The following is a 12674-nucleotide window of genomic DNA, read 5'->3' as shown; positions in this document are numbered from 1 at the left end:
GTAGAAGGGCAAGCAAACCTCTGCAGACTGTAACCATTTATTTGTACTTAAATAATAGTTATGATAATGCTTTGAGTCATTCAAGGAATGTTAAATTAGGTTATTTATACTCCATTTTAAAAGTAGGAAGTATATATTTTTATTAGCATCCTTTATATCCACAGTAACTACAATTCTCTGAACACTATATATTAGTCGTACTAATCTTTTTACTTATGTGATATATCCTTAAAATAATCCTGGGAAGTTGTTTTATTATTTACAATTTACATATGAGGAAATTATAACTTGGAGTTTAAATATGCAAAACTAATTGTGTGGCTAATGAATGGTGGAATCAAGATATTGAACCTATATCTGACTATCTCTAAAAGTACATGCTTTTATCTACTACACCATGAATCATCCATACAGATTAAATTATGTTGAGCTTCACAAACCACCCCATACTTTGTGAGGTACAGTTATTTCCATTTGAGGCCCAGATAAGCTCAGTACTTTAAATAAGATCTAAGTAGCAATACTAAGATTTTGTTGTTAGTGTTACTGTATTTCTTTTATTTGCCTAAAAATGTACTAATGAGAAACATTTCTAATACTAGGTAAATTAGGTTTTGCCAACGTAGTTTTAGGTTTATTTAACTTTTTAAAATTTTTATTTAGAGCATAGATTCTAGCAGACAAGCTTTTCCCATAGTATTCTTACAAAGTTAAATTAATTATAAGTTACGAAATACTGAGATGCTCTATTGAAAAAAAAATAGTAATAATAATAATAGAGCTAACTAACTATTAGGGAATACTGGTTATACAACAGGTACTGTTAGCACTTTGTTGACATTAACTAATTTAATACCTGCAGTTACTCTATTAGGAATATATCTTTCCTAACTGTGGTGTATAATGGGGAAACTGAAGCATAGGGAGGTTGACAGATTGATGAAGGTTACCATTCTACATGGCAGTGGGATTAAAACGCAGCAGTGGAGTAGCTCTGGAGTCCAAGAACCTGTCTGCTAAACTCTATATACTGACTTTCCCCCCAAATAATTTGAAGCATAAGTTTTGAAACTTACAGTATAATCTATAAACTATGACTCTCCTACCCTCTGTATTGTTTTATTTTTTAAATTGATTGAAAATAAAGACTGATATTACAAAGGACTGAAGAAAAATACATGCAGCATTGAATAATCAGTGATTCATTTTGGTGATTACTAGTGATAGGCTGTAATTTCATATTTATCCACAAGATGGTGAAATCCTCATTAGTTTTTAATTTCTTGAAACCCATATAAACCATTGATTTATAATCTGCATTTGATGTAATTTATTATAAGCTCTTTAATTTCTTTGTACAGCCCATCTGCTACTAAGGCCAAGATTCGAACTGCTCACAGAAGAATCATGATTCTGAATCACCCCGATAAAGGTAAGTGAAATTCTTATTTTTCCTAATATATGGTTCAGAATCTACTCTGAGTTGCTTTCAGTTTACTTAAACTCATGATAAATGATTCGTAGTTGAAATGAAAGTATATATGCCAATGTATTGTGATGTTTTCTTATAACAAATGAGACTTTAGGTTGAAGTTCAGTGTATGACCCACAGCAGTGGTAGATTTATATTATCAGCTTTTAAGAACTTAGTTACTGACTTTTATATGGGAGTACCTCACCCTTATTTGAGGTTGCTGGATTTTTGACTGAGAAACTACAGTCCCACTACTGGGACTGTACCGTAAGAATACTGAATCACCAATTCAAAAGAGCCTTTGCAACCCTATGTTCATAGCACCACAATTTACAACAGCCCAGTGCTGGAAGCAATCTAAGTGCCCATCAGCAAATGAGTGGATCAAAAAACTATAGTACATTTACACTATGGAATTCTACACAGCAGAAAGAAAAGGAGCTCCTATCCTTTGCAACAGCATGGATGGAACTGGAGAGTATTATGCTAAGTGAAATAAGCCAGGCAGTGAAAGACAAATGCCCTATGATTCACCTATAAGTGTATGCTAATCAACAAAACAAAGAAGCAAGCAAAATATAACCAGAGGCATTGAAATAAAGAACAAACTGGCAGTAACCAGAGGGGAGAGGGGAAGGGAATAACAGGTGAAAGAAGGGGAAGGGGCAAACAAAGGAACATGAATAGAGTACTCATGGGCACAGGCAAGAGGGGGGCAGGGATTGACTGTGTGAGAGTTGGGGAGGCTGGGTTGTGGTGAGCAATGGGGACAACTAACTGAACAAAAATAAAAATAAAAAAAAAACTGATTGTGCACCATGAATTATATTTATTTAAGCTTAAATAAAGAAGCACAAGATTTAGAGGCTATTCTCCAAATCTCTGAATATAGTATGTCATCGAAGATTCTGAATGTCTTAATGTTATTCTGGAAGGCTCTGAGGCTGAGCCATTTATTTTTAACTGGCCAGGTTTTTAATGAAATGTATCTTACAGAAAGACAATTATTATAACTTTAACTACACTACAGCTGCTTGAGAGAGAAAGCCCATATGTTCCTTACTGTTTCTGCTCTAAAATAACAGATGGTAGAAAGTTGTGCTGTATTTCAGAAGTTAAGGTGGTGGTAGGTGTCCCTTGGATTCTTATTTATAGACTTTTGTTTTATAATTATTTTGAAAAAATTTAAAACAGGATTTGAATTCACACCCATCTTAACTGACAACAAAATGAAACTTTTTTTAATTTTCTCACTTAATTACTGTAACAGTTCTTTTTACTAACCGTTATCTCTTTTGGTTTTTGAACTTGTTGTTTTTTAGTGTGAATAAACAAGGGAATCACCTTTTAAATGAATTTTTCCTTAAAATTTCTAAACAACTTCAACAGTTAACTGAAAGATACACTCAGCTAATTAACTTTGTATTGTGGGCTTTCAGAGTAATTGCCTCAGAAAGAAACATGTTTAAGTGCCTCCTTGAAGCCTTCTGTCTCCTAAACATCCGCTGTCCCTTCCAGGCCTGGTGTAGGCCCTGCTCTTATTGATTGCAGTAGGATCAAGTACTCATGTCTTTTAGATGACTGACAGGTTATCGATTGTGCCTGCTGGCAAGGAAGCGAGTTCTAATGTATCTAAGAGAATATGTATTTTTAGATATCTTCAGTAAAAAAAAGAAAATGTTTATATGTCTTATGAGCCAGTAGTGTTTAAATAATTAACAACCTGATTTATTCTGAGATTGTATACGTAGCAGAGGCGGATCGTTGACTGACGGCAGTGTGCTTACTATTATCCTCCTGTCTGTCCCCATGTGGGTAGCAGGGTGTGAGGGTGCGGACATGGAAGCAGGCGGCCAGCAGTTTTCTCTGGCTCCTGTCTTCTAGTTAGCAAGGGGCTGGCCACTCTCCTTAACATCTCCGAATGTCAGTTTTATCATCTATAAACTGAAGGGATTTATTTCTAAAGCTCTTCTTGATACATATATGATGTAATATAATATCTTTATATGCCTATTTCATTAATAAAGAACCTATACCCTATATTTCTATTCAGATCACATTTTTCATTTAATAAAAATGCTTTTAACTTTTATAGATTATTGTTCCCTCTAAGAATGTGTTGGGAACTGTGGAAATTTTGTCCGTATAAATTGCTTATCCACTCAAAATTTAAAATATTTGAATTTTCAGGGAGTTCACAGACTTCCTAAAATCTATTTGTATACTCATACTTAAGAATTTCTGCTCTAGTGAAAGCATGGGGAATTAAGGAATGTTGGCACTACTGCAGGGAAAGAATTCATATATAATAGTGTTGGGAGATGACAGCTTAGAAATCTATAAATTGTCTCTTAAGAAGGAAGTTTGTTTCATTTTGTTTTGTTTTTAATGGAAAGAAGATAACCAATTTTTAACAAAAAAATGTCTGATTTTCCTTGGAAAGAAAGCCAAGCGCATTTGGGGAAGTATGAGAATGGCCAACTTTTTAAAAATTTGTTTTAAATTTTACAAATGCAGTTGACATTCAATATTATATTAGTTTCAGGTATATAACAAAATGGTTATACATTTATATAACTTATGAAGTGGTACCCCTGATAATTCTAGTACCTACTTGGCACCATGCATAGTTATTATAATATTATTGACTATATTTCCCATGCTGTATTTGATATCCTGTGACTCCTTTATAACTGCCAATTTGTACTTCTTAATCCCTATACTCTTCTCATTCAGCTCCCCAGACTCCCTCCCACTATCTGGCAACCATCATTTTGTTCTCTATATCTCAGTTCGTTCCTGTTTTATTTGTTTACTTTGTTCTTTCAATTTAACATATAAGTGAAATATATGGTATTTGTCTGTCTGTTATTTTACTTAGCATACTATCCTGTAGGTCCATGAGAATGGTCAACTCTTAATTCTGCCTCTTCTTTTTATAATTTTTCACCATGTTTGCTTTGGCCAAATCAGCACTGTTATAGGTGATTCCAAAAACTTAAATCATCTACCCAATGCTTCTGAAATTAATGTGGTCTACCACCTTTACCCCACCCCAAAGTTACTTTTCTGTTGGTTTTGCTACCTGCTGATAAAAGAAAGAACTTTAACTGTGTGTTCAACCGTGATTTATTACAGATTTCATTATCAGCTTGTGCAAAGAAAGTGACCCTAGAGAATTATGTGTGAGAAATGGCCCAAAATAAAATTTTTTGTAAGTTTTAAATGAGCATTCATACGTGTTTTGGTAAAAAAGGGAAATTGTGCTATTTCATTTTATAAAAGTTATTGCAGTAAAAGAGGTAGTGCAAGAACCTTTTTTTTTTACTGTATTAACTTATATGAAGATCTAAGCACCTGATATTTTAAAAAATCACTTTGGAGCCAAAAAGTTGGTAATTACTATTGTTGTTGCTGTTATTATTACTATTTTGTAAATCAAAATTATACTTATTTTTTGTCAGGTTGGCAAAAATATATTTTTGGGTGTGCCACAGAATTTTAGTAATTAGTTTATGTTTGCCACAAGATAAAAAAAGTTGAAAATCACTGACTTAGAAAAATTTGTAGCAGTTTGACATTGCCATGACATCTAAATGTGTGATACTTTTTAATTTTGTATATTGGTCTACTAAAGAGTTGGAAATTTTTTTTTTTTGCTTCTTCACCATAGTTTGAGAGACACTGATCTAAATCAGAACTTCCTCCTAAATCAAGGTTGTTTCTGCTGTCCTGGTAAATATGGCTGGATAGCTGTCCTTAAAGATTTCTAGGGATAGAGAGCTCCCTGTTTGCAAGGCAAAACACTGGTAGGCAACTCTAACTACTAAAAACTTCTTCCTTTCATTCTGCTAATATCTGCCTGCCTACTCTCAGTCTTTTTCCCCTTTCAATAAACATAATATTCTTACTCTTCTTTAACAGTATTTAAATCAAAATAAGATTAAATATTGAGATTAAAAACAAATCAAAGTAATCATACTGTAGAATGGATTTTCCCTGATTACTCTCATTATAAAAGAAGCTAAATTTGACATGAAGACCTGGTATAATATATTATAATTTATTGCAGTATATTACACTTAAAAAATGAATTGTAAACATTTAGAAAAAAAAGTATCACCAAGAGTCAAAATGGATTCACTAAGAAAAAGTGATACATAATTAGCTCAATTTTGTCTTTTGATAGATGACTAGTCTTTTATTTCTTTCAGTGGGTCATCTTTCCCTTCATTGCAACATGTTAATTAGATTGAAGGCATTGTATTTGAGTTTATTATTTTTTAAAAGATTTTATTTATTTATTTTAGAGAGAAGGGAAGGGAGGGAGAAAGAGAAAGTGGGAAACATCAGTATGTGGTTACACGTCACATGCCCCCCACTCGGGACCTGGCCTGTAACCCAGGCACATGCCCTGACTGGGAATTGAACCAGGAACCCTTTGGTTCACAGGCTGGCGCTCAATCCTCTGAGCCACACCAGCCAAGGCTCATTATTTCTTTTGATAAAAAGATCATTTTATCTTATCATATTGATTTTTCCTTAATAAAGGGTAAGATGTTTAGGAGTAAAGAACATGACTTATTCCATTTATAACCTGTGTGGCTGACATTTAGTATACTACCAATGTCTTTTTTCAAAAGTGAATGAATAAGCAAATGGTTAAAAAGGAGGTATACAAATAAAACTTATAGACAAAAAAGAATTGTGAGTGATAGCTAATACAGAATGATCATATCAAAATTTTAAAAGACTTTTTGGAACTATTCTTTTATTCATTCAGATTATTTATTCAACTTCTACAGTGCACCAGACATTGTACTAAATCTTGGGACTTTGACTGTAAAACAAGTTAACTAGATTCTTGTTCACATTGAACATAAATTCTAATGGAGGGACAGACAAAGAACAAGTAAGCCTATTTCAAGTTGTAAGTGCAATAAAGGGTACAGTGGACCGAGATACAGATTATGGGAAAGAGGCAGCTTTACATAAGGTGATTTTGGGAAGGCTTCTCTGAGGAACCCTAAAGGATGAAAAGAAACTAGTTGTGTTGTAGTGGTTGGAAAGTCAAGGAGCTAGCATGTGTGAAGGCTTTATGAGAGGAAAGAATTTAGGGTGCCTAAAGACTTGGAAAAAAAACAAACAAACAGTGGGAGGCCTGACTGGTGTGGTTCACTCGGTTGAGCATTGCAAAATGAGAAAGGTCGCTGGTCCAATTCTCAGGGCACGTGCCTGCGTTGCAGGTTTAGTCCCTAGGTCAGGCATGTGTGAGAGACAACCTATTAATGTTTCCCTCTCTCTTTCCCTCCCCTACCCTCTCTCTATAAATGAATGAATGAATGAATGAATCTTTAGAACAAATAGTGGGATAGGGGTATAATAAGCAAGGGAAGAGGTAGTATGACATGAGGTGGTACCCAGATTTCAAAAACTATAGGTATATTTTATGATAATGAAACGCTGTAAGTTCTGTATAACATTTGGACTTAGTCTAAGAAGTTACTTTCAGCTTTAGAGTGATATAATTTAATTTAATTTTTAAATAATCACTTTTCTCACAATCTTGACTTTTTTGCTATCTCATCACTTCATTTTTTAATTTTATTTTTCAGTTACAGTTTACATTCAGTATTATATTGTATTAGCAGATTTTTAAAAAGTTACTTTTAAATTACAGTTAACATTCAATATTATATTAGTTTCAGGTGGTTAGACATTTATATAACTCACAAAGTGATTCCTCTGATAAGTGTAGGACCCATCTTATTCTTAATTATATTTTATATTGAAATGTGTACAGGTAGAACATTGTACAAATCATAAGTATATATCTAAGCAAATTTTTACAAATATACTTGTATTACCAGCTCCCAAATCAAAAACTAGAACATCACCACACCTCTGAAACCCCCTCAAGACTACTCCCAGTCTACCATACCCTTAAAAGCAACCACTGTCTTGATTTATATCATCATAGACTAGTTTTGCCTCTTAAATGCATGTAGTTGTTTGTATTTGGGTGCTTTTAGTCAGTATTATTCTTGTGAGATTCCTCCTGTTATAATATGGAACAATAGTTTGTTCATTCTCATTGGTATATAGAAGCCATAACAAAGTGTGCTCCGTGGACAACCAGCGGTTCCTGAGACCCTTTTAGGAACTCTGTGAGGTGAAAACAATTGTCCTTTTATTGTGTTGACATTTTGCACTATTGGTGCAAAAGCATCAGCAGGTAAAAGTACTGGTGCCTTCGCAATAATAAAAGCAATGGTACCATGTGGTGATATAGAGAAATTAAATCTTGACCCTATCTCACACTGATTAGAACATTAATTCTTAATGGACTTTAACCTAACTGGAAAAAATAAAACAATAATGCTGTTCTTAAAAAACAACAACGAAAAAACATAGAATAGGCAAAGATTTCTAAAACAGGGCATTGAAAAGTGCTTACTATTTATTTAAAGGAATTAAAATATGTCTCTGTATAATAAGAAAAATTAGCCTGTAATTTTGCTGTTTTGAAAAGTGGATAGATTTTGTTGGCAGGGTTACTCTAGAGTCTTAAAAGGAGGTAGGCAGTGTTTTCCTTTATTTCTTAAATAAATTTGTACAACATGTTATTTAATATTTGTAAGAATTCACCAGTGAAACCATCTGGGCTTCGAGACTTCTTTGCAGAAAGTTTAAAATTAAAGACTCAATTTATTTAAAAGATATACATCTCTTCAGATTTTTTGTTTCTCCTTATTTTAGCTTTGGTTAATTTTTTTCCCAGGAATTTGTCCATTTCACATTAAATTTTAGGTTAATTGGCATAAACTTGTTCTTAATATCCTTTCATTACTTTATAAATATCTGTAGTTGCTATAGTGTTCACTACTTTTTCATTCCTATATTGGTAATTTATTAATTTGTATTATTTCTTTTTTTCTTGGAAGTCTTGCTAGAGGTCAATGTATTTTTACAATGTATTTGCATCTAATTTGTTATAGTCCATTTGTAAGTTAATTTTTTATATTATTATTTTTGTTATCTCTTCTACTATCTTTGTTTAATTTGCTTTTCTTTTTCTAATCTTTAAAAATGAATACTGACATCATTTGTTTCAATTATTCAGCTCATAATGCTGTAATTTCCATTATGATATTTTTCTTTGGCCCATATTATTTTACATGTAGTGCCAAATTTCCTGGCAATTGAAGATTCTCTAGTTTTCTCTATATTATTGACTTATTTCTTAATTGCATTTGAGAAAAGAATATACTCTGATTTCAGTTCTTTGAAATTTGTTGTACCTTTATGTTCCAGCATATGGTCAATTTTGGTAAATAGTCTGTGAGCAGAATGTATCTTCTGTAACTCTTGGATGCAATATTCTAAATATGTAAGGTATAGTTTATTGTGTTGACCAGGTTTCCTATATATTCTTACTGATTTCTTGTTTATCTGCTATGATGGTGGATTTATCTATTTCTCCATTTAGTTCTGGTTTTCTTTTTCTGATTGTAACAGTATAATTTGGGAGCAAATAAATTAGAATATTATATTTCCTTTTGATTGACCCCTCATTTTTAAATATCCCTCTTTATATCTAGTAATACTTCTTGCCATAAAGTCTGATGTACCTCAAGTTATTTATAGGCACATTAGGTTTCTTTAGGTTTGTGTTTACATGGTGTCTTTTTCTCTTTTCTTTTTCAATCTTTCTGTACTTTATTTTTGAAGTTTGTCTCTTTTAAGCACCATGTGGTTGGATTACATGTTCTTTTAATGAGTGATAATTTTAGACTATTAATACAAGTACTTAATTTTTATATGTAGTGTACTTACTGATATCTGAATATATTTATAGCATGTTACCATTTGTCTTACCTGTTTATATTTCTTTTTCTTCTTTTGGTTCATTCAAAATTATTTAAAAAACTGTTTATCTTTTTCTTTTAGTAACTTGATAAACTTTAAAAACTATTTCATAATGATTAAAGAATAGAACATACTTTTTTGACTTACAACAGTCTAAAATAAAATATTACTTTAGCCACTCCTCAGGCAATGCTGAGACTTTAGAATGCCTTTAAGATTTTTCTCTGATTTTCAGCAATTCTGTTGTGATACAACTTGGTGTAGGTTTCTCTGTACACATCCTTTTGGATTTATAGAGCTTCTTGAATCTATGGAATGATGTCTTTCATCAGTTTTTGAGGTTTCTGCTCCATTATTTAAAATCTGTTTAAATATTGCCTCCTTTTTCTTCTCCTGAAGCTCAAATTCCATGCATTTTTGGTTCCCACCTTTTCCACTGTGTCTTGTATGCCTTTTATGCTGTCTTAGGTATTTTCATAATTTTTTATATAGATATATTTAGTTAAGTTTTTTCAGTTATCATTTTACAAAAGTGTCTAATCTGCTCTTAAACCTATATATTTTTTAATTTCATAATTATTTTTGAAAAATTGCCAGTTCTTTTTTATGGAATCTAAATCTCTTTGAAATGTCTATATGTTTATTTATTTTTTCTATTTTTACTCTGTTTTCTTGAATATATTACTCATAGTTATTTGAGAGCCCTTGTCTGATACCTGTGATATTTGGCTCATCTCTGTTTCTCTTTCCGTTGCATTTTTCCCCTTTTAGTTGTCAGGTCTTCTTTGTGTATGCAAATTAATTTTGAGTTAAATTTATTGGGCTAACATTGGTTTATAATATTATATAAATTTCAGGTGTATAACATTCTGATAATACATTTGTGTACTCAATTGTGTGCTTACCACCTGAAGTCTAGTTTCCGTCCATTGCCGTATATTTGACGTACAATCTTTGTCTTTCTCCCACCTCCTTCCCCTTTGGCAACCACTGTTTTGTTCTGTATCTATCAGTTTGGTTTTTGTTGGTTTGTTGATTTGATTTTTTTGACTGTCATTTTTTATGAAAGGAATAGTATTCAAACTTTTTGGTCTCAGACACAAAATGACTTTATGTGGATTATATCTATCAAAATTTATAATAGAAATTAAAACTAGAAAGTTTTAAAGATATTGCCTCATTTTAAAATATTAATCTTGCTACATATTAATATAAATATCACAATCTTGACAAAAATTCATATTTTGCAAAACAAAATCTAAAAACAAATAATGTGTAGAGTGGAAAATGGAGAGAATGGTGCCATGTAAGGCAAGACAGAGCTATATTTAAGGCAATCATGATCAACTGTGCTGCGCTGCTGTGAAAGGTTAAGATGAGGACAAAGAGGAGGACTCATAGTAGTTTTGCAACATTGGTAGACTTTGATGACTCTAAAACCAATTGTACTTGCTAGGGTGTTGAGGAGTGAAAGGAAGATAAAGAATTTGAGTTAGCTCTTATAGACAACTTTTTTGAGTTTTGTGGGAAGGAAGGAAATATGTTAGTAGCTGGAGGAGGGGGGTATGACATTAAAGGACAAAATGTTTTTGCTTTCTTTTATTGTTTACTTTGAAAATATACTTTAATATGGAAACATTGAATACTTTCAAGCATGTTTATGTGTCAATAGAAATGATCAACTAAAGAGCTCGGTAGAAGAAATTAAATTTAAATTAAAGAGGGATAAAACATGAAAAACTTGAACAGAGATAAATACAATGTTCTTTTAGGTCCTAAAAGTCCATTGTGTGAATATAGGGCAGAAACTTGACAGTGTTTATCATGGAAAAGAGCCTTGGAGGGTGTGTTTGATCTCAAAGCCTATAAGATTCAACAGTGTAAAAGCTGCTAAAAATGAGTGCGTGCAGTCTGATGGTGTGTTGAGAACCCACAGTATCTGTATTATAGGACTGTACATTATCACTTTTTTCTGCTTGTCATCATTCATTAACTAATATTTATTACACAGCTATGCTGAACTAGACAGTTAGACCTTATCTAGAATTTTGTTTCCTTTTTGGGTGCCAGATTGTGAAGGACACTGACAAACTGAGTAGTATTCAGAGGAAACCAAACAGGATGATGAACAGCTGGAAGCAGTGTCATATGAGTAGTGAGTCATTCATTCAGCAGATAGTTAGTACCTAATGCAAGCCAGGCAGTGTGTACTAACATAAAGAAGAAAGCAAATACATCCTCTTCATGGATCTTGTATTCCACTAGGAGACAGATAATAGGTAGTAATTCGATAAATTGAAAATGGCCACAGTTCTTCACAGCAACTCTCATGAAGAGGTGGTGCATTCCTCACCTTTTATATTTAGACTGGTCTTGTCACTTGCTTTGACCAGTAGAATACAACAGAAGTGATATTGTGTGAGTTCAGAGCCTAGGCCTGAAAAAGCATTAGCTTTTACTCTCAGAGAACCCAGAGAGCAGGTGAAGAAGACCAGGCTCACCTCCTGAAGGATTAAAGACTGAGCAGAGAGAGAGAGGCCTAGCCATCCCAGCTGAGGTCCCAGGGGGGCCACCTGGACCATCCAGCCCTAGTTGACCTGAAGCAGCTCAGAAGAACCACCAGCTAGTCCACAGAATAGTGAGAATAAAAAATGTTTTTCATCACTAAGTTTTGGGGTAGTTATACTGAAAAGGGTGATATAGGAAATGTCCCATGATGATAAGTACTTTTAATAAAAATAAGCAGAGTAGGAAGGATAGAGATTGGCAGCTGAAGGGGAGGCAGTTGCAGTGTCAGTTTGTAGCCATCTTAGAAATTCTCTGCAAGGAGATAATATTGGAACAGAGGCCTGAGGGAGTAAGTCACACAAAAATATGAAGAAAAGGTATCTCAAGCAGAAGGAAAGTCAAGTGTGAAGGTCTTGAAGATGAGAACATATTTTGTGTGTCTGGAATTGTAAGGAGATGTGCTAGAGCATAGTGAGCAAGGGGAAGAGTGGTAGGAAATATGATTGGAGAGGATGCCCAGGGCCAAATGCTGGAGCAGCTTGCGAGGTATGCTAAGAACTTTGGCTTTTATTTTGTAGATGTTACGGAAATTATATTATCTGCTTTACAATATTAGAAAGACCACTTTGGCAGCTATAGAGAAAATAGAGAGTAAACAGCGAAAGCACAGAAATTAGAACAGAAAATTGTAACCCAAGAATATTGGTTGATACTAGGGTTTTGTAATTAAGGAGGTGAAGAATGGCCTAATTCAGGAAAGCTGATGGATGAAGAGTGAGGAAAAATGAGGAAGGATTCCTAGGTTTTTGGCCAAAGCAGTAAG

The 12674-nt window shown here is 33.2% G+C and overlaps 1 protein-coding gene across 2 annotated transcripts in view; it reads left to right on the top strand.

Annotated features, from left to right (window-relative positions):
• The window catches only part of DNAJC15 (DnaJ heat shock protein family (Hsp40) member C15), an 80405-nt gene that overhangs the window by 51104 nt on the left and 16627 nt on the right, over positions 1-12674 (top strand). For both annotated transcript variants that reach the window (XM_045839288.1, XM_045839289.1), the window contains one exon: positions 1362-1432. In XM_045839288.1, the coding sequence (XP_045695244.1) occupies positions 1362-1432 (71 nt within the window). The remainder of the gene's footprint in view (positions 1-1361; positions 1433-12674) is intronic.

This window comes from Phyllostomus hastatus, unplaced genomic scaffold (assembly GCF_019186645.2).
Source record: "Phyllostomus hastatus isolate PE091 unplaced genomic scaffold, TTU_PhHast_1.1 phas_contig_29, whole genome shotgun sequence".
In the NCBI taxonomy this organism is placed as follows: Eukaryota; Metazoa; Chordata; class Mammalia; order Chiroptera; family Phyllostomidae; genus Phyllostomus; species Phyllostomus hastatus.
Note: the sequence above shows the minus strand (reverse complement) of the source record. Positions and strands in the feature narration are given on the sequence as shown.